The 22,434-nt window shown below is 31.4% G+C and overlaps 1 protein-coding gene across 1 annotated transcript; it reads left to right on the top strand.

Annotated features, from left to right (window-relative positions):
- Positions 1–7,933: 7,933 nt before the first annotated feature.
- LOC129217863 (uncharacterized) lies at positions 7,934–22,232 on the top strand. Its single transcript, XM_054852183.1, has 2 exons — positions 7,934–9,484; positions 22,146–22,232. The coding sequence occupies exons 1-2, from the start codon at positions 7,934–7,936 to the stop codon at positions 22,230–22,232; spliced, it is 1,638 nt and encodes a 545-aa protein (XP_054708158.1).
- Positions 22,233–22,434: the final 202 nt, after the last annotated feature.

The following is a 22,434-nucleotide window of genomic DNA, read 5'->3' as shown; positions in this document are numbered from 1 at the left end:
TTCTTTTTGATTGAACGCCATTTCCACTCAGTTTCGCAAATTCTTATTTTCGAAAACGGAAAATATTGCAATACTATTTGTAAATGCCCTTTTTACTTCCTTTTACAAAAGAGGAAGTATTGTATTCGCAAAAAGACTCACTCAAAAATCGACCTTAATTTCCATTTTGCTCCCCCCGAATGCATGTTGAGTTTTTTTTTTTTTTTCGACTCGACCACACGTGGATAAATGCCTAAGAACGTATAGACACGCGAAATATCCATTTTGACGATTCCCGAGTTAGTTACAAAGAGTTTTCTCGCGACGTCTGTATGTACGTATGTATGTATGTGCGTATATGCGTATGTGCGGATGTGCATGTGCATATGTGCGATGTGCGTATGTGCGTATGTATGTCGCATAACTCAAAAACGGTATGTCCTAGAAAGTTGGAATTTGGTACGGAGACTCCTAGTGGGGTCTAGTTGTGCACTTCTCCTTTTCGTTGCGTTCGGGTGTTTCTAACGGGGTCTTTTGCCCCTTTTTGGGGGGAAATCATTGTTAATTTCGATGTAAATTCAAGTGGTATTAGAATTTAGCGGACACTTGGCGATATGTCGCCAGTCTTTTGATCGCCAAGTTTTGTCCCCAACTTGGCGTCAAATTTGGTGATTATTTTTTTTTAATTTTATAATCTGGTTTCAATTTGGCCACTATTGGTGAAATTTAGAGAGTGAACTATTGAATCACATTAAAATTGCCAATGATGAGAAAAAGACATTAAATTGGAGTAAAAGGAAGTCGTGTGAGGTACACATCAGCTCGTAATTTATTAACATATGTTTATCTAGTTATATTTGACATATTTGTTAAGGGGTAAGCTATTAACTGAATGTTTCGATTTCAATTTCGATTCCGAGTCACAACTGACTACAACTGTATTTATGTCGAGGACTGCATACTAAATGCCTTGCCTCCATTATTTTTTTATACCGATAGATGGCAGCATCATCACCGGATCGAACAGTTAATGAGAATTTAGAACTAGACCAGGAGCTAATAGCTACCTGGAGCTAGCCCCCCAGAGGTATCGTTTCACTTGGAGGACATTGAGACCACGAGCATATTTAACGTCGCCCAGTCCCCTTTAATGACGACGGTGGATCTTCGACCATCGAGGTTCGAACTCAGGACCCTCCGGCCCCGAATCCGACACTCTACCGACCGGGCTACCACGGCCCCAAACTGAATGTCAGAGCGTTTTTCCATTTTAGGTTTTCACTTCATGTAGAGCAGGAAACCGCCATATTATGAAATAGGATGTTCCTATTTTGTCCCCTGCCAAGATTGGAGTAAAAGACGATGATGCAGAATATTCCATGCATACATTTTCATGTACACAAGCAAGAAGAAATGTAGATGCATTGAACTCAATGTGGGCAACAAAAAGTAGCTTCTGGGTGAAGGGATAAATAATCAGTTTAACTATTATTAATTGCATAATTCGCACTAAAAATGTAGAGTTAGTGATACTTTTCTTTAATGTAATTCTCAATCTTTATTTATCGATTTTACTTGTTTATTAATCCATTATTACTTCTTACACAGGGTGCATTGGAGAGGAGACGAAAATACAATAACTATTTTCAATTATGGTAAATTTTTTTTTTTTTACTATTTTTCTTAAAACTGAAAACAAATTGTTTTTAATGTGTGTAAGCTTAAATACCTACAGGCTTAGCCGGTGGTGTTCTACATGAATGTATTTTTTACTGAAGTTATTCATCACAATGTATGGTACTTAGAGGCTAACAAAGTTTGGGGGGACCGAAATATGGCAATTTTACTTTAAATCTTTTGAACTTTTTTTTTTTAAATGGATATATATACTTTTTTGTTTTTTAATTAAATGTTGGAACAGGATAAACAGAAAAAATCACGAATCAAGGACATAAAATGACAATCTTTTTTAATTATAAATCTAAACATATTTAATACAAACATTTTTCATGCAAGTATCCGGGTGATTTGGGTCCGTATAGCACCAAAAGGTTGTTCCTTTCCTGATTTTCTGGAGAAATAAATTTCTATTCCACATGAAATTGGTCTCGACTTCATTTTTTTCTCGTTGGTGTTTCAGTTGTCGGAAGGTTTCGAATCAAAAGGGAAAATTTACAGCTTCTTGTAGGTACTTAACCTCCTGAGAAAAAATGATTTGTCTTCTTTCTTTTTATTTGCTTCATAACTAATTTTACTTAACGTGTTTCACGTGAGAAAATAACGTAAAGATGTTTATCTATCATTGAAAGGAGATTAAAAATTTCTTCACTTTTGAATACGTTCCTTTTCTCTACGAAAATAATAAAATAAATTATCAGGATTTGAAATCAACAAATCTATCAGAATGCTTTTTGTAGAACCTTTAGATATTTTCATGCTAAATTTTGAAATCAAATGCCAGAAAGTTTTTTTCAGTAAGTTATCGCCTTATAGCCAGGGCTAAGGCAGAACACCGTCAACTCAGCACTTTAAATAATCAAACACTTTTTTAACGTTTTTTGCGTACGTACACTTGTCTCCTTTTTGAGAACACTATTTTTGTAATAGTGATTAGAACCGTTTTGAGAACACATGTCATAATACTTTTTGAACACGGGCAGCACTTGTCCCCTTTTTTAGAACACTTTTTTGGTCAGTTTTCAAAACACATCTAGAAACACTGTTCGGAACATGTATTTTCTTTTTAGCGCAAGTTTTAGATACTTCATGGATAGTATAAAAGAATGGTTTCTGAACAAACTCCCAACTATAGGTCTCCCAACTGTAAAATATTACATTTTGATAGTAGTAGATAATACTCCAGTTTAAAAAATTTTTGCTGATTCATTACCATTAATTGTTTATAATAGTAATTATTCAAAAGCACGTTTTTTGACAGCTGTAGAAAAAAAATTTAAGTATACATTTCTGCATCCTTAAATTGTTATTTCTGTTTACTACAAGATATGGCTTCCAGAAAAGAATATGGCTCAACTTTCTAAAGCCAATTTCAAAGCGTCGTTGTTCCCTTGGATACAATAAATCAAGACGTAAATTGGAAAAATGAACCCCGCCCATGCACGAAAAAGAGCAACAAAAGGCCATAGACAGACTTTTCTTTTTCAATTTTAGTCTTTGCATACTACATATACATAGAAAATGTACCAAATACGATCTTGTGAATCCGTCACAGACTCAGACAGATTATTTTTCCATATTAAAATCATATATCAACAAAGAAAGAAGAAAGTTGGAAAACTTGATGAAAACATCGTATAAAATCTGTGGGCAAAGAAAAGAGATTTGGATGCATATTCGTCTGTCAAGGGATTTGATGCAATTGACAAAGCCTCCATGATTCTAGACACGTCTAAGGCATTTCCCAAGTGCTCTGTTTGTGCGGACTTGTTTCAAACTCTTATCCAGTATTTCTTTCGTACATTTTTATCTTTTTGTTTTCTTTTTGAGCGAATTCTGAATATAGAATACAGATTTATTCACTTCTTTGTTAGTTAGTTTCGTTTCTTTCCACAAACTTGAGTGATATCAAATTTTGTGTCACATAAACGATTACTGAAATTGTTTTTAAACTAAGTTAATTTCCATTTTAAGATGAGGGAAATGCAAGCTTTCATATAATTCGTTTAATGAAAGTAAATGTACAATTGAAAAATTGAGAATATAATGCAAGTTTTAGTTTGAAAAAGATTTCAAATTAAAAATCTTATAGGGTTATGGTCGGGGTTTTATGTTTGGTACACGAGATTAAACCTTAAATTTATGGGGATGTCTTAAAGATGTAGATAAAAAAAGTTTAAATCCTTCTTCTTTCCATTTTTGGTGTAAGAATCGCACTTTTAAAAGGGTTTTTCTTAAATACTGCTTCAGTTTCCTCTCATCTCTAGCAGATGTTTTTGGTTATCGGCCGACATTTTGGCGATTATTTTGAAATTTTCCATTTTTTGAATATTGTATTAGTATTTCACTAACGATTGATTCCGAAAAATGTAAATAATTCGCAAAATAACATTGATTTCTACTGTGCCGATACAAATCTACCATCGAAGTTTGATTCATTCGATAAATCCCTCACGCGACCCATTTCTGAACGAAAAAGCAAACAAACTGCAAAAAGAGTACCGATTTTAAATAAAATCGATTGCATTTAATCGATGATGCCACCAGTTATGATTTGATGACAATTTAAGGATAATTAATGTGAAATATTCTAATACTTTGAACTACTTGAATAAGTACTCCAATATTTTGACTTATCTCTCTTTACTTTTAATTTTTCAAAACTTTAAGATAATGAAAACAGTTTATTTAACAATAAGTCCTTGATGCAAGTATCGTTCAGACATTTTTGCATTAAAAGACGTTACATTAGCAGGTGATATTTTCAATTTATGCAGAAAATGTCAGTACTCTAACATTTTGAACATGAGCTGTATGAGTGTTCTATCTGATACATTATGTAAATTATACGTAATTGTAACGTTTTTTGAGCTTAACAGAAAATATGTATTGATATTTTGGTTCTTAAAGTATATAATGAAGGATAACAGATTTGTGATCATTTGTAGATATTGTAAAAAACTTTTTTGTACGCAAATTAGGCTTAAAAATAATACAGGGTTTTAATTTTACCTTTACTTATTTATCTAGAAAGCTATACTTAAGAGGAATTTAACTTTGTTAGATTTTATTCTTGCTTATTTACTATTAATCATGACTTAACCATCAGAATAACTTATAACATTGAACATTTGCGCAAACGTTTATTTACGCATAGTAATTTTTTAATAGTTAAAACTTTTCAAAACAATATTTTTCCTACAGAAAGCTCTATTTTTGAGGAAATGAAATTATAGGAATTAACTCTCAATTATTTAATTAGTCGTCAAGAAATTAGGTACAAATGTGAATGTCAAGCATTCATCAACAATTCATGAAATCTTCAAGAGTTCTGAAAAATATAATTCTTTATCGCAAACTGTTTTTCAACCAAATAATCCCAGTTTATATTTGAAAAAAAAATGGTTCAACGCAAAAATCTTTTTTTTTGTTTTTTTAAATAGTTTTTTTTTAGCCATGGTTAGCCATACCATTGTATACCATAAATATCATGTCATTAGTGGCTCATCTGAAATTTTTAATATTTGAGGGCCGACCATTCTTCAGATGAGATATGATAAAAGGTATACATGCATAGTTTCAAACTAGTTTCTTTTTTTTTTTTTGGTCAAAATAAAATTATCTTCCTAAAATTAAGATGTTTTGTGTGTGTGATATCATTTTTATAAGAAATTGTTTTAAAAATGTTTGGTATCTTTCTAGCATATTGATTATATAATGTATCATTATTTAGCATCAAAAATAGTTATGTTAGCTGTAAAAATAACTAAATTAATAACATAAATGATGTAAGAAAACTATTTATTAAGTAAAATAAATAAATTTATCTCAATTTATACAGAAGCTCAAGGGCTTTAGAGAAAATGTTAAAAAAAAAAAGAGAGAGAGAGAGAGAGAGATTCTGTAAAAAGATTTAATTCCTGAGTGAGCAAAATATTTTGTTTGATTAAGAATAAATTGATCTTTTATGCATCATTTCTGTAACGATTTAAATATTGCGCAATATATGTGCTGAGTAAGTAAAAATTATTTTTAACTACACAAGACTTTTAAAAAAATCTATTGATGCTTCATTTTTTCTTCAAACATTTAATTGTAATGCTGTTGTATTTTACTGTGCATATGCAAATTTATATATTTATACTTTTCCTGTGGCATAGCCTCTGGGATTGCAGTTTTATACTGCGGTCTCTGGGACGAGCGGCAGAGACAGTAAGACTGCGGCGGCATGATGTACACAATATAATTGTTCTTTAATAAAACCAAGCAAAACTACAATTGTGTCAGCCTCAGCTATTTCTCAAAATAAGTTATACAGTCCACTACCAGCGATCAACATATGGTCCAGCAGCCGGATAATAAAATGGCTAAAACATATAATAAAGCTGAGTTGAACCGATTAAGGGGACGCGTAAAAGCAAAGCTCACGATTATAACTAAATTTGATGAAAAAGATAAAGAATTGTGTGAGAAGACTAAAGTTGAATGCGAAAGTAAATTACGTGATATCTCGGAATTAAAACAAGAATTGAAAAGGCTCTTCGAGTTATACGGTGAGTTAAAGTTGGATGAAAAAGAAGAATTCGAGTGTGATGAAATCTTCATGGAATTGGATTCGATCTGCGACACTCTGGAGGTAAACATTAAATATTTCCTTACTGGGTTTACTGATAAAACGGATAAGTCTAAAACTGAAGACTTTAGCGCTAACAATTCATTAAAGTTTGATTTGGCTGCAAAATTGCCTACTATCCCGTTACCTAAATTTAGCGGTAGAATTGAAGAATTTGCTAACTTTAAGGGTCAGTTTCAATCCATGATTTCTGCTAATGAAAATATTTCAGAAACTCAAAAATTGTTCTATTTAAAAGCTGCCTTACAAGGTGAAGCAAAAATGTTAGAAACTAGTGAGGACACGTTTAAATTCTTGTTTAGTGCATTAGAGGCTAGGTATGAAAATAAACGTGCAATAGTGGATCTCCATATTCAGGAAATATTGGGATTAGAAAAAATAAATTTCGAAAACTCAAAATTATTGAGAAATTTATCTCATAAAGTTAAAAAGAATTTAAGAGGCTTAAAAGCGCTTAATTTAGAATGTAATGATCATTCAAATGCGATAATAACGAACATTGTTCTTCAAAAGTTAGGCAAAGATTCTAGAAAGGCATTCGAATTATCTGTAGCTACTAAAGAAATTCCGTCATTACATGAATTATTACAATTTATAGATAACAGATCTAATGTGCTTGATCAATTAAATACGAGTATTTCTAACAAAAATGTAAAAGGGTTTCAAAATCCTATGTCAAAACCCAGAAATTTATTGATTAATGCCGATGAAAACATTAAGCTTTGTATTATGTGTAATGAACAACATTCTTTATTTAAATGTAAGCAGTTTAACAATTTAGACATTTCACAACGCTTAGAATTTGTAAAGAATCACAAATTGTGTAGAAATTGCTTAAGGCAACACAAGTCTGATTGTCGTTCAACATTCAAATACTCTGTATGCTTTAAAAGGCATAATACATTGCTACATTATGAAAAAGACAAAAATAGCAGTAATTCAGTACCTTCAAATGTAAATGTTAACAATTCGTTTTCCGCGATAAAAGAATTTTCGTACAAACAAGAAGCGTCACTCGTCAGTGTGCTTCAAGGTCAGAAACCTGAAAATAGTGGGGTAAATCAGAATGTTCCTATTAAAGAGTTGTATAGCGAGGAATATTTCAGTAAAACGGCTAAACGCGATGATTCTGGTAGAGATATAGTAAAACTTCCAATAGAGGAAAAGAGTAGGTCATTAAGCAATTTGAGAAGCTCCAGAGATGTCGCAGAGAGACATTCGCCATTTCTTGCCACTCGCATTCGAAGGACTTTGATAGATGAAGGACATCAAGATTTTCCCGATACATGTGAAGTCGCACGCGGGGACTTTTGTGTCAATGACGTTCTGTCAGGTTCGGAAAATTTGGATCAGGCAAAGTTCCAACAGTCTGATCTCATTCAAGTTTTGCATAAAGAAGAAATGGAACTTCATAAATCGATGCCTAACCATCCCGACTTACTACACACAAACTGTGAACATTCGTTTACGCCTCAAGAAATGACTGGAAAGACATTGGAAATGTTGCGTTCAAATTCGTATTATTTTACATTTAAGGTGACTGTGAATCTCAAGGAAAATTACACGAAAGGTGAAGTTCCTTTTATGATTTCTAGAATTTTCGAACCCCAGGGTCCAATACAATGATTCATTTTGAAGGATAACATGTTCCATCAGAGACTTTGGGTGTTGTTACTCAACTGGTCGGATCCTTATCCCCCTAAGGAGTGGTGGAGTTGTTTGAAACAACTTCCTGTTATAAATCAAGTGCAAATTCCAAGGTACAGTCATCTTTCTAACGCAATTACTATTCAGCTACGCGGATTCGCTGTTGCTTCAAAACAAACCTTTGGAACAGTCGTCTATTTGAATTCGATAGATGCGTTTAGATACGCAAATACGAATCTCTTATGCAGTAAATTAGCTGTAGCTTCTCTACAGACCTCAACAATTTCTCGTTTGGAGTTGTCAGCGTTCCTTCTATTAGCGCGACTTACATCCAAGATTGTACCTGTGTTGCAGTTGCCAATGGACCATATTTACTTGTATAGTGGCTCGACCATTGTTCTCACCTGGATTAAAACCCCTCCCGAGAAGTTGAAGCCGTTTGTATCCAATAGAATGAAGGTAAGTCAATCGATGAATCAAATTTACCAGTGGCGACATACCTCTTCTAAAGATAATATAGCGGATATTATCTCCCGTGGACAAGATGCAAGTGTTCTCTTGTCAAATCAGCAGAGGTGGGAAGAACCAAAGATTTTAATACCTCTATTAAGTGAACATTATTTTGAACTGAATGATCTCAATCAATCGTTATATTTCAGTAAACTGAAAGATACTCTTGAAACTGTTTTAATTGTTACAAAAAATGTGCTTTTGGTAAATTTCCTGAATTTGAGTAATACTTATCGAAAATTAATTAATGTAGTTAGTTATATTCTTAAGTTCAATTATAACTGCAAGAATGAAATGAAGAAGGTTGAATCTTTTACTGCAGATGAGGTCACTGGCAGTGAATTGAAACTTTTATCGTTTGTCCAGTATGAATATCTTAGTAATGATTTTCAGGAGCTAAAATCGGGAAACCCGTTTAAAATTTCAGGTAAATTAAAATTGTTACCTTTTCATGATAAAGATTTAAATATAAGACTTGGAGGTCGTTTATCAAATTCCGAATTATCCTTTGATGCGAAGCATCCAATAGCAATGCCTAAACATCATAATTTATCAAGACTTATTTTATTAGATTCATACGTTAGAATTTCCCATCTAGGTGTGCAAGCACGATTGCATGCATTTACATTAAAATTTTGGATAATTCAGGGGAGAGATCTCTCTCGGACAATTGTACATGAATGTGTGATTTGTGCAAAATACAAACCACGAATTTTAGAACATAAAATGGGAGACCTCCCACCCGAACGCTGCAAACAAACCTTTCCCTTTTTAAATACTGGCACTGACTTCGCAGGTCTATTCTATATCAAAATTCAATATCAATTTAAAGATGCATTACAAAAGGTATTTACAAAATTTGTATGTTTATCATCTCATACTTTTCATTTTGAAATTGTGTCGGATTTAGCATCTGATTCGTTTATTGCTTTGCTAAAGAGATTTATGCCTTGTCTGGGAAAATGTGCTGGTTTATTTAGCGATAACGCAAAAACCTATATCGGTGCTCACAACGAACTCTATCGTTTGCACAATTCAGTAAGCCAACCAGATGAGACTTCATCAAAATTTATTTGCTTTAAAATAATCAAATGGAATTTTACTCCATCTAAATTTCAATATGGTGTCAAATCAATTGAAGTTCATTTAAAACGCGCAATGGGCAAATTGATTTTTACTTACGAAGAACTTTTAATAATCAGAAATCAAATCGAAAGAGTTCAGTGTAAAGGATATTTGCTTTATTGTGTATACATATTTTCATGTTTGAATGTTTCGATTGTAATTGAGTTTTATATCTGTTCAATTTACTTCTGTGCATTTTATGGTATTTTACTGATAATTTTATTGGTAAATATTTTTGAAATCTATCAATTTCAACGCCGGGAGTATGTATTTTACTGTGCATATGCAAATTTATATATTTATACTTTTCCTGTGGCATAGCCTCTGGGATTGCAGTTTTATACTGCGGTCTCTGGGACGAGCGCCAGAAACTGTAAGACTGCGGCGGCATGATGTATTCAATGTAATGGTTCTTCAATAAAACCAAGCAAAACTACAATTGTGTCAGCCTCAGCTATTTCTCAAAATAAGTTATACAGTCCACTACCAGCGACCAACAGCTGTGTTTAGTTAAAGTTTATTTTAAAAACACAGTTTTGTACAAAAGTGATGAAGTATTAATGTAGCATACTTTTTTTATTTAAAACATTGTTTTAAACGTACTTTTTTATTTTAATCAAAATGTATTTTCCTTTGCTACGAAAAATTTGAATGCTGTAAAAGCACAATTTGTATCAAAAATCATTATCTTTAAATATTACGCTAAGGTTTTAAAAATTATCATTACTTTTAGCTTCGGAAAATGGACTTATGTTGTAATTAAACTAAAAGCTTTATAATTAGTAAATGAGCTGCATTAATCCTTCTAAGCAGCTTATAAAATTTAATAATAATTGCAAAACAGAAAAAAGTAAAAATGAACTGTATTTCTTAAGATTTATTCAGAAAACCTTTTATTTTCGATTAAATTGCATAAGGTTTACACATTTACTTTGGATGCGTGATGCGAGGTATTTTCGTCCTCCCCCCCCCCCCCCTCCCCTCCAGAACTCTTTTAACACATATCATAAATTCTAGCATGGTAATTTAATACAGGTAAACATATTAATGATATTAATGCCTCCCTCCCCAAGGTACATTTAGTCGGCGCTAGTTTTTTGTTTTAAATTTGAAATTCGGTTTTTTATGAAATATTTCTCAATATATTTTGGAAATTTATTTGCTAAAAATAGAAATTAGTTGTTGATATTTCATTGAAAGTTTAAAGTATCAACTCTATAGTTTAGTAATTACTAATTACTTTTCCTCGCTTTTAAATGCGTTTCGTTGGTTGATAAAAATAATTTGGGCCGATGAGGTTTGTTCTTTCAGTCGTTTTGGGATGAAAGAAAAAAAATTGTTGAATCATTTAAACAATGTTAACCTTAAACAAAAATCCAATAAAAATTAAGCTAGTATGAATGGTATTAATTAATAATAATTTTCTGTTCATCTTCAAATGAATTTTATCCAAACCATTATTTTGTAATATTTCTAAAGCATCTTTTTTTTCTCTTAAATTGAACTCATAATATTCTACCTGGATTATAAAAATACAGAACGATGTGAGATACTATCTGGATAATAATAGAATATGGTGAAAATGAATAACGTTCACATTTTTAGCGAATGAATGAATTTATCAAAAGTAAACAAAAGATACATTAAAAGTACAATAGTATTTCTACCACGAGACCAATTTGCATCTACACACAATACCATTCTAATAAATGAATGGTTACCCTAGTCGTAAAAGAACGCAACAAGAGATGCAAAAACCGTAAAGCTAGATAGTTCATCGCCATATCGTTCAATAACTTTTCTTTCAGTTTATTTATTTGTGATTGAAGTATGAAGGAGAAAAAGAAAGATTTATGTTATTAGAGTTGTAGAAGATCCACCCTTTAAAAGAATAATTCTAGACTTCTCCGTCCAATTTCTCAATATGTTGTAAGCAGTCTTTTTGATTTGCGTCAAAATGACGCTTCTTTAGCTCACACCTGCCCATCTGTTTCTCGACTGGTGCACTAGTTTTTGGCATGTTCTTGCTCGTATTGGCTATCATCCCAACGTACCCCTTTTCTGTGTCGTTAGCTATGCGTCCTCACAACCAAACCATTTTAGTTTTACTAGAATGGTAAGCTTTCTGGTAGCTGATGCTTAACTGTTAAGTTTTAATTACATGCAGGTAATTTAAATTTAAAACAATAAATTTATTTCAATGGACGTTTAATTGCAATGCTTTTATAAATCAGACATAAAATTACAAGTCTGAGGGGACAATTTGCGAGAACGCTGAACTTGTTGTTCTTTAAAAAGTTAGTTAATACTTGCTCTAGCTTGATCAAATAAAAAAGCAAACCATTCTTAACAGAAGCTTTTTTCGATACTAACTGTTTAGTAAGTTAAAAACGAATACAATTTTTCGTGGATTTATGGTGTGAACTCCATGAGGTAATTCACAGAAATGTCAGCTAATTCTTAATTAGCAGATATTGCTGAGAATTACCTTTCATTAAAAAAATATTGCAGTATTTTGGTTTCAATGTAGGAATACACACTGTCGCTCAAACTTTTATAAAAAACGAAATTCATAGAATGGGGTTGTTTCCTTCTGTCAAAAGTACCAATTTTAGTCACTGAAATTGATAGAATAAGCAAAAATAATAACATGGGTTCAGAAAATACTTTCATTTTCCCAACAGTTATTTTTTAATTATTTTTTTTAAATTTTCGATTTTTCAAACAAGGTGTGCTCTTGATGACGTCACAAATGATGCATTTTGGTGCATCTTTCTACAGCGTTTCCACGTTCAAGAAGCGAATTAAACATTGCGCTCTACGCTCGCTATCAACCATATCGTTGCCAATACACGTGAGTAAAGATGCGAATTAAATATTTTGCTCTGTGAATGGCAACACTGAATGACATTTCATCATGTGTGATGTCATCGGCAGAAATATGAACAATTAAAACGCACCAATTTAAGTTTTTTTTAAATATTAAACTTAATCAAATTGTTTTAAGAAAAAAGGTCAGATTCTACGTTTTAATAACATGCTCTTTCAGAAAAAAAATACTTTTAAATTTTTGGAAACTACTCCATTATTGCTGTAGCTTTGTATACTTTTTAGTCATTTATCCCCTTCAGAGTTTGACATACCCCAACCCCAAGGGGTACGGTTGTTTAATTCACATTTTTCAGAACCCTTAACAGTTGGAGCATCTTAACTTTTTACATCTTAACTTATTGGAAGACACTGAGTAAGTCAAAAAAAAAAAAAAGATTTTTCGCGGGAATTATAAAAATTGATCTTCTATTAGTGCTGTTGTAGAACAGTTTTAGCGCTCAAGTATTTCGATACTGATACATTACTACCCTACATAGCTACTAGGATGTGTGTTTCCATCGTCTTAAATAGAGACGCTTAATAAACCTGTATCCGTAAATTGTTACACAACATTGATTTCGTAACGTAGTTGATTCAATTTCCTCCATTTTTAATCCCTCACTCTCATTATTTGTATAAAATAAAAAAATCACTAACGCAATTTTATTTTTAGCTTTTTTCTCTCAGTTCACTTTAAGCGGCGCAATTTTCTTAAAGCGAAAACGCAAGTGGCGGATTAGAAAATAACTTGCGTGAATGACCTATGAATTTTAATGCCTCCACGAGGAAGTTCACATAATTTTTATGGCCTAAATAGAGTCATTTAAAACCTCATAATCCTAAATGACACTTCGGGACAATTAGCTACGAGTTACTAAACAAGGGATGGCGTGACTGGGCTCCATTACGAGCAGTTGTTACTGCTCCTCTTAACTCATTTTGTTAGCTGAACAGGCATTTTTAAAACAAAAATCGTGTACGAAGAAAGTACAGACGTCTTTATTGTGAAACTTGAAGAGAAATTAAATGTAAAAATTGGGGGTGGAGGCTGTTTCTCGGGTTTTTTTTGAATCTTCGCGCTGCCGTTGTATATATTTTTTCCGCATGAAGTAGCCTTGAAATTAAGGTGGTGTTGCACAAAATTCTAATTAAACTTTCCGGGGTGAAATGTAAGGGTTTGGATTTAACATGTTGATGTTTCAATTGATGATATTCGTTCAGCTGATGATACTTCTTAAACCTCATATTATTCAGTTAGTTTACTTTTTTTTTCCATTAAAAGATTCAAATTGATGTTTTTAGGAGAAAAATAATAGTATAGTCTTTTTCAATTTTAGTTATTTTATATGGCAACTTTAAAGAAATAAGCTGTTTAAATCAATGAGTTTAAAGAAAGTGAATTAATACATGTTTCCTAATAGACAATGCGGAAGGCAGTGAAAGCGCTCAAGTTTTGTAACTTGACTACTTATTCTCACTAGTACTTTTAGCGAGATGTCACTTTTTAGAATGAGAGTTTTTAGAATACTAATTTCCAGAGTTTGCTCAAGATCAAGCTTTTTTTTTCCCAGCATGATCATATCTTTATTACATTAATTAAGTTTATGTATTGTGTGCTTTTCTTTCCTACAAAAAAAAAAGGAAGAACTGATTTCGCGAATATTGTCTCACTCAGATTTCAGTGTAAAATTTCGTTTTCCATATTACTGCAATCAATCTTTACTAGTAATCAATAATCCCCCCCTCAAGTTCAATGGCGCAAATGCCCCCCCCCCCACCCAAAAAAAAATTTCTCAACTCTATTATATATCTCCCTTATTTATTTTTTATTTTTAGCTCTCTTTTTTATTTTATTTATTTTTTAAGTATTATATACTTATTTATTATTTATTTTTAATCATTATTATTTTATTGGAAAAGTTTTGTCTTTGGATGACATACACACACACACTCATACAAACTAAATAAATAAATCAAATAAAACAAATAAAATAAAATTAAATTAAATAAAAAAATATAAATTAAAAATAAATAAATAAATAAATTTAAATAAATAAATAAATAAAGTAACCCCCCCCCCCCAGTGAGCACCCCTGATAATAATGCATGGATACCAGAGATTAATTGATACCGGAATGCACTGGAGCGTCGTTCCGGTAGTGGGCCATTTCACCATCACGTGAGGGACAATCCGAAACGATGATTTCATCAACATTTTGTTACAGGTAGATCTTAATATTTTTAACTAAACAAGAGTAAGCACATTTTTTAATCTTCACATTTGTTACAAAGATACTCCTAACACGGTATTATTTTAAGTAAATAACTTTGTTACTTACAATTTAATTAATTTGCATGCTTCACGCAATGGACATCGAAAGTCAATACTACTCAATATTTTTGTACTGTACGCATTACTCAATATTTTTGCTCTATTATAGCAATGGCGCAATAAATTGTAGGTTTTGAAAGCAAAGGAATCAACGTAAAGAAAACATATCTCATCTCTTGAGAAATAATAATTTAAACCGTTGAAAAAAAAAAAGTATGAATCTGACCATTCCACTGAAAGCGGTCATTTTGTCCCGCACGTGACAGTTCCTATATTTCATAAAAAAAGAAACAATATAAAAATATAAGACGAACATTTTTGATTATGAAGTCACGCATACATTTTTTAATTCTTAAAGCAATAATATTTTGTTCCTTTTAAATTACTATTTTTAATGAGCTGTATGAAGCGTCACGATCGGAGCAAAATTACTGTTTTCCTTGGAATTGCCCTACCGTTTTTTCTGGAAACAAATTTCCCTTCTACAGAAGATTGGTGTCTACTCGAAAGATTGCATTACTTCTCATTGGCGTTCCGGTATTTAAAAAGTTAAGAATTTACCCGTGGTACGTTTGTACGCATAGCTACTAAAATGTCCATTAAAAAAAAAATCTTTAAAACAGCTGTGGCAAGGTTTTTTTTTTTTTTTTTTTTTGTGATGCCTGTACGTACGAACGTATCTGTGTATGTATTTTTCATAACTCAGCGATCGTCAGCCGTAGAAAAATAAAATGTCGCGTTTAGGATCTGTAAAACATTCAAGTGTGCACGTATCTTTTAGGTTGCAGATTCCTCTTCCGAAAGGGGCCATTTTCTGTGTTTCTTTGTGTCGAGTCGATATCCATCTAAGTCGTTTTTCGGAAAAAAGACTGAGAAAAAATGTATTTTCTCCTCAATACACCAAAGAATTTACCTCTATCCTCATCTAAGTATTTTACGCCGCTTGACAAGTATTTGCGAAAACAACTTATCAATATCTTTCGATTAGTACTTTATTGAACAATTTAAAAAAAAAGGGTTACTCACGAAAAATGTTTCGGTGCCGCTGCTATTTATCGAAGTAGGTGCCGCGTTTGTGAAACCAAACTCAATGTTAGTCATTAAAAATATGCACCGCTGTTAGAAAACTATCTGACTACATTTTTGTGTAAACATATGTTGGACGTGAGTAAAACGCACTTATCTGAGCCAACTTTGAACCTTTTTGCGCATACTTGAATTTGTTCCTATCTGTCAATGCTGAAAACGTCATAATCAAGTGGAGAAATCGTCACCGAAAACCGTCTTCATCTTTCGAATGTTTCCAACTAGCTGTCGTCTAGTTTCTGTGAAAGTGGGGATGCAATAGTACTGCTCCAATCGTTCTGTTATTTTTCTTAAAGTTAATTAAATCGACGCAAGCCTTGCACACTAATTCAGTCAAACTCCGTTTGTCAGCAACTGACGTTACTGACAGACGGGAAAAAATTCATGCACACCGACAAAGGTTCATTGTCAGCTTATGCATGTGCGCTTGATTCATATCCATCTTGTTTTCATAAAATAAGTAAGGTTTAATACTTTTCTAACATGGAGTGTATGTAAATAATGAGCGCACCACGTTACAGTGTCCACATCAGATATTCGTTAAAGATTTTAATCTTTACACTCTGATGTTCAAAAATTACCAATTGTTGTAAAACTCATGTTTTATATTTCTTTCTCCGATACTGAACATGAGTATAAAACGTAAACCATGTTTAAAAGTTGACACAAGTCAAACTTGAGCTTGTCGTGAAAGAAAGTAAAACTATCATTTGGCTTGACGCTTATCCCTTCCTATTTAGGATTACTGCCAATAGAGTTTGACTTCAGGACAAAAGTAAATGTTTTAAAGCAAACTTTAAAAGTTAAATAATCTTACTTTCAACAACACAAGTCTTCTAGATATTTTTACATTGAAAGCTGATCGATTTTGAGAATATGATTAAAACTTAAAGCAATGCAAAAATGTTTTTGTTGTATAGCAGTGTTAAAAAAAAACCGGTGCTGACGTATCAAAAAATGGTTGGAGGGATAAATTATGCTTGGAATGAAGTTGTTTAGCTTAGAAAAAGATTGAGATGAAACAAACAGTTATTTGAAATGCTTAATAAACGTTTATCTAGGCACTTTATTTATTTATTTATTTAGTTAGTTAGTTAGTTAGTCAGTCAGTTAGTTAGTTTTTAGTTGTTTTTCTTTCTGTTTGAAGATAAAAATTGAAGATAAACATCTTGTCAATTTTATTAATTAGGAGAATTCGGGGCAAAGTAAAATAGCAAAGATAACTTACCTTTTTCAAAAAGAACAAACTGGAAATTTGTTATGAGAATTACAGTACGTAAGGAAAATACAATGTATTTCACAACAAAACTTGCATTGAAACAGTTTTTTTTTTTTTTTTTTTTTTTGGCAGTAAATTTATACATTTAAAAAAAAGGTGGAGTTTTTTTTTTTTTTTTGTTTGCATGGGGTTAAGGTGAGTTTTTTTTTTTTTTTTTTTGAAATATTTTGCATTTGCTTAAAAAAATAGTTTTGATCAAATGACTCAGTAAATAAAAGGTTGAATGAGTATATGGATAAATAATGAAACAATAGACTAAAGAATAAATTATTTAATTAGTTGATGTATGAGAAAAAATAAATGAGAGAATAAAATGGTATTTGAATATGAAAATAAGTGGATGAATAAATAAGTGAATTTTTACAATGAAGGGATGTAAATGAAATAACTAATAAATGAATACGTAAGTGATTTAACAAATGATTCAATAAGTAAACGAAATGAACAACATCATTTTGCCCCATTGCCCTTGTACGCATGGACTTGACAAATTGTACAAAACTTTTAAAATAGAAATCCACTTAATATTAAATAAATAAATACTGCTTCGACTATTAGTAAGTCTCAATTAAAACAAAATGTTAATTACAAGATTTTTATCATTTAAAAAATAATAATAATTTTTGACTTACAACGAAATATTACAATATGGGTAACTATTTTTGAAAATTACTGATATTATCATGTGCTTTAATCTTCAGGGATAACTTTCCCTGTACTACATAGTTAAAAATAGTACCAAATAGGTAACGCTAAAAACAGAGTAAAAAAATTCCCCATTCCACTTTGTCCCACATTCCCCGACTATTAAACATTCATTACGTTTTGTTAAAAATTTCCAAAAAATGCAAAATAATGGAAACCATATATGATTCATGCGTTGATCTGCCGTCTTCAAGTAAACATATTAGTCGATACAATTTTCTTCTTATTTTCCAATCTTTGTGCGCTGAACTTCCTTCTTAACGAAAACAGACACAAATAAAATATAGTAGACTGACATAGAGTTTTTTAATGATAGTAACTTGATTTTTGAATTTTGAAGCAATACTTATCTTAGGACGAAAATAAACTAAATCTACATACAAATACTTGTCTTCTTCTAGTATTTTAAAAATCGCTTTTAAATGTTACTGCTAGTTCAAAAACAAAGATTGCAATTGGCAAAATGATTTACGTACTGTTCTAAGAATATATTTATAAATTTTTTTCTTGTTATTTCCACTGAAGAATTACACTAAAAAAATTATTTGCAAGCACCAGGTGCTAGCACACATTTGCAAGTAGCTTTCCCCCTCTTTTTTACGTAGCTCATATTTAAAAATAATATTTATCAATTCAGCGAGGAAACACATTTATACCGACTTTCCGCCTCAATTTTATTTAATTTTTATGTAAGGTTAAAGAAAAAAAGGGCCTAAAGATGGGAGTAAGGCTAAAGATGGCTATAGTAGAGATTTAGTAGTTTTTCATAATTCTCTCGTTAGGAGCATTTATGTTGAATTTTTCACTTATCTGGAGCACATTTCAAGAGCAATTTTTTTAGCAAAATAAAATCTAGCTATGTTTTAATACAACTTCAAAATTATACTTTACGGGCCACCTTAGAATCACGCTGTTCCAAAGGTGGTCCATGTGTTGAAATCTCTTTTAAAATGTGAATAGAATCTTAGACAAACTATTTTTAATTCTGAATGAATAAAACAATCTTCCATTGAAAGAAAACAAATAAATACAAGGAAATAACAAGGAAAATAGAAGATCAAAAACTTTTTCGATCCTACGCTGCCGCTGCTTCATTGCTTCTGAGGGAAAAAAACAAGCATAATAGCAAAACAATGTGCAGTGATGAAAAATAACATAATGCAGTGGAGCACCGTACATTAGTACTTTAGTTTTCTTAAGGTGGCCATCTTGGGAACATTCATTTGGCGAATTACGTAACATTATTAATCTGTTAAATTTATTAGAATTAAATTAAATTAAAGCGAATAAGATCAAAGAGAAATAAATCATCTTTTAGAAAACGCTTCTTAACACAAAGTTTCTATCAATCAAAAATTATGCAGCTTAAAATATATTCTTAATTGAAAATAAAACGATTCCTCCTCAAAAAATAAATATTTGTGTACAATGGCAACCGATCAAAGTAATCTCTTAAAATTCAGTCCTCTGCACTGCAGACAAATATTTTACAATACAGTATGAGTACCGCAATTTTGTGATAAAAAGAAAAATTAATTCCTCTTCTGAGGGAGGGTCTACTTTATTTACACTAGCCTGCTTTGGTTCACTTTCAAATATTTATGAATGTTTCGAAAAAAAAAGAAAAATGTTAAAAATTGTTTTTAATATTATTTTCTTTATTTTATAATTTTTTTGAATTGTTTTTAAGAATATTTAAAAGTTTCATTTAATAATAGGGAAGGGTGGCCCAAAGCGGGTAGGTTTTCGAAGAACGCTCGAAAATTGTGGTTTTTGGATTTTAATCGCAACAATTTCTGTTTTATTTCCTAGCAGGGTTCTTGAACTTCAAAATAAAAAGTGATTTTTGTATTATTTCAAATCCAATATTCATGTATTATCAAACTTAACAAACATGTAAAAAACCCGCTTTGTCCTACAATTGAGCCCAAAGCGGGTAAGCTTAACTAATTGTGGTTTGGTACATTTGCCAATCAAATATGAAGTTATAAATGATTAAAACAGTTAATAGCTACCTGCCATTATATAAAAAAATGTAAACCAGTTGTACTTATCCAGTTTAAAATCAGTACATTTGTTTATAAAGCATAAAGAAATAACTGAGTATAAATAGACAAATTAATTAAAATCCTAAAAAATAACTATTTATAACTATTAAAAAATAGCAACTAACCCTAAAAATAACTAACTATAAGTTATACTTATCCTAATGAAAGAGAAAATCTAAGTCAGCACATGTTTCAAGAAATTATAAATAAATACATGATTAAATCCTATACCTATTTTTTTTTTCAATAATTATAACCTTAAATTAATAATTTTAAAATCCGGAATGACCATCGCAGTTTATAGGTGGATAGTGTCAGAATAAGTTAATATTATTGACAATAAAAAAAATAAGCTGGTGTTCGACTCTTGTCACAAGTTACAAAACTTCATTTCTTTTTTAAATGTATCATTTTTTTATTTTAAGCCTGGTTGCGCCATGCCGCTTCACTGCTGCTTCGCTGGGACTGATAACAACTCGGGGGTGTTCAGGTAAACACAACATACGTATTCATCGCCGCAAATACACCATGGGGGGGGCATACGAAGGCCTGCCCGCTTTGGACCACCCTCCCCTAAATGACCACACAGAGAAAACAAACTAGCTTACAATATTGAGGTCGTTTCCAAAATTTTAAAAGTATTTTTTTTTTCTGAAAGAGCAAGCTTAAAAACGTAGGATTTGACTATTTTAAAAATAATTTGACAATATTGAATATTTTCAAAAAAAGATGTTTTAATCGGTGCGCTGATTGAATTTCATTTTTTTTTTTTTTTTTTTTTTTTTTTTTTTCGCTTCTGTTCATGACATCACAAGAGAAGAAATGTCATTTACTGATGTTATTAGCGCGCAAAGCGCAATATTTAATTCGCATCTTTACTCGGATGTACTGGCAACGATGTGGTTGATAGCTAAAGTAGAACGGAATATTTAATTCCCTTCTGAATTAGCATAAGCTGGAAACTTTGTAGACAACAAGCGTCAGAACTCAAGGCATAAGTGTTGTACTCGCCAAAGTTCATCACTTGTGACCTCATAAAGACAACACCTTGTTTGCAAAATCGGAAATTTAAAAAAAAAAAATCTTATATCTTTAAACGAGCAATTCTTGTGGGTATGTATATATTTCGTATCTCGGAAACGGCTCTAAGGATTTGGATGAAATTTTGGATTTAATTGTAGTTTAGCATTCTAAGTTCATCTACATCAGCGTTTTTTTCTGTAAAAACGCGATTTTTTCAAAAAAGAGTTTTTTAATATAAAGTCTAATTGAGTTCAGCCTTGAAAAAGACTGAATTGATACAAAAGGCAGACGATTTGCAACCATAACAATGAAAATTTGTCCCTTCTCGCTTTAAAATTTTAAACTTGCTTAGGGTTGCCAGGCTTGACTGATATTAGCCACTTTGGCTCATTTCAATCACACTTGGATAAAAACAAATTCAAATCACTATGTAAGTCGATGTAAGGCATTTTTTTTTTTTTAAGAAAAACTATTGCTTGACCGCCTTATTTTATTTTATTTACTTATATTCTTTTTTACACTTCAAATAGTTTTATATGTTTTTTTAAATCACGCATCTAAATTTCATTTCGAAAAAACATAATTCTAGAGACTTTATATTTTGTTGTTATAATTTGTTGGAGTGGCTTGTGGATCATCAGTTTTTATGGATAGCGTGCTGTATGTAGCATTTTCTGGCGTAAAATGACCAACTACACTAAAAGTATTTATTCCAAGTGAAAATCTCGACTAGGATAAAATTAGGTGAATTGCGACATAGTATGGAAGGAAGTTTTGGGTTAAAAACCGATTTATCCACAGTAAAATTGGCTCCAAGTTCAAAATCTTTTAATTAATGACAGAAAAATTGTACAGTGGAAACAAAATGTAGGGGAGGTCGGGGTAATAAGAGACTCGGGTAATGAGAGATGCAGTCAAAAAATCACAAAAAAAAAAAAAAAATTCTTACACAACTTTAAAATTATGGTAATATAAAGAACCATATGTATACTTTACTGCAATACACTTATTTAAAAGTTTATAACATGTTTTGATTTTTTTTTTCTTCATGCAATGAAAAAATCTTCACGTTGATCTTATCTTAAAAGTTCGCGATATTTTGTAGTTGAAGTGTTTGAGAGTTATTAATGTGTAAATTTCTGACCAATACTTTTTTTTGAAATCTTGAAAGTTTCCTTTTTTTAGAGGTTGTGGGCCAGTCTCTTATTACCCTATTTTTATTTTTTGTAGTATTGGGTAAAGGGGTTAGCATGGAGTAATAAGAGACAGGTGTCTCTTATTACCCCATACCTAACTCCTCATAGATGGGGTGATTAGAGACAAGAATTTATTGAAATTTTTGAACGCTTTTTAAAACAAAATATTTGTTAAATAATCGCCTAAAAAATCAAGTGGAGTTCATTTTATGCAGTTAATATGAGAGTTGTTTCAAGTTTTTTTAGAATATTAGTATACATTTTATTTTATTTTACTTTTGTCTCTTACTACCCCAGCCTCCCCTAACAGATAGTTTAAAGCA

This window comes from Uloborus diversus, chromosome 1 (genome assembly GCF_026930045.1).
Source record: "Uloborus diversus isolate 005 chromosome 1, Udiv.v.3.1, whole genome shotgun sequence".
Lineage (NCBI taxonomy): Eukaryota > Metazoa > Arthropoda > Arachnida > Araneae > Uloboridae > Uloborus > Uloborus diversus.
The sequence above is the reverse complement of the archived record's forward strand: the minus strand, read 5'-3'. Positions and strand labels throughout refer to the sequence as shown.

What these genes read in the sequence shown, in the direction of transcription:
- LOC129217863 (XM_054852183.1), top strand. Translation starts at nt 7,934, where the DNA reads ATGTTCCATCAGAGACTTTGGGTGTTGTTACTCAACTGGTCGGATCCT. An exon ending in TCTATCGTTTGCACAATTCA is followed by an intron (nt 9,485 to 22,145) that starts GTAAGCCAACCA and finishes TATTTTTTGTAG; the next exon opens with TATTGGGTAAAGGGGTTAGC.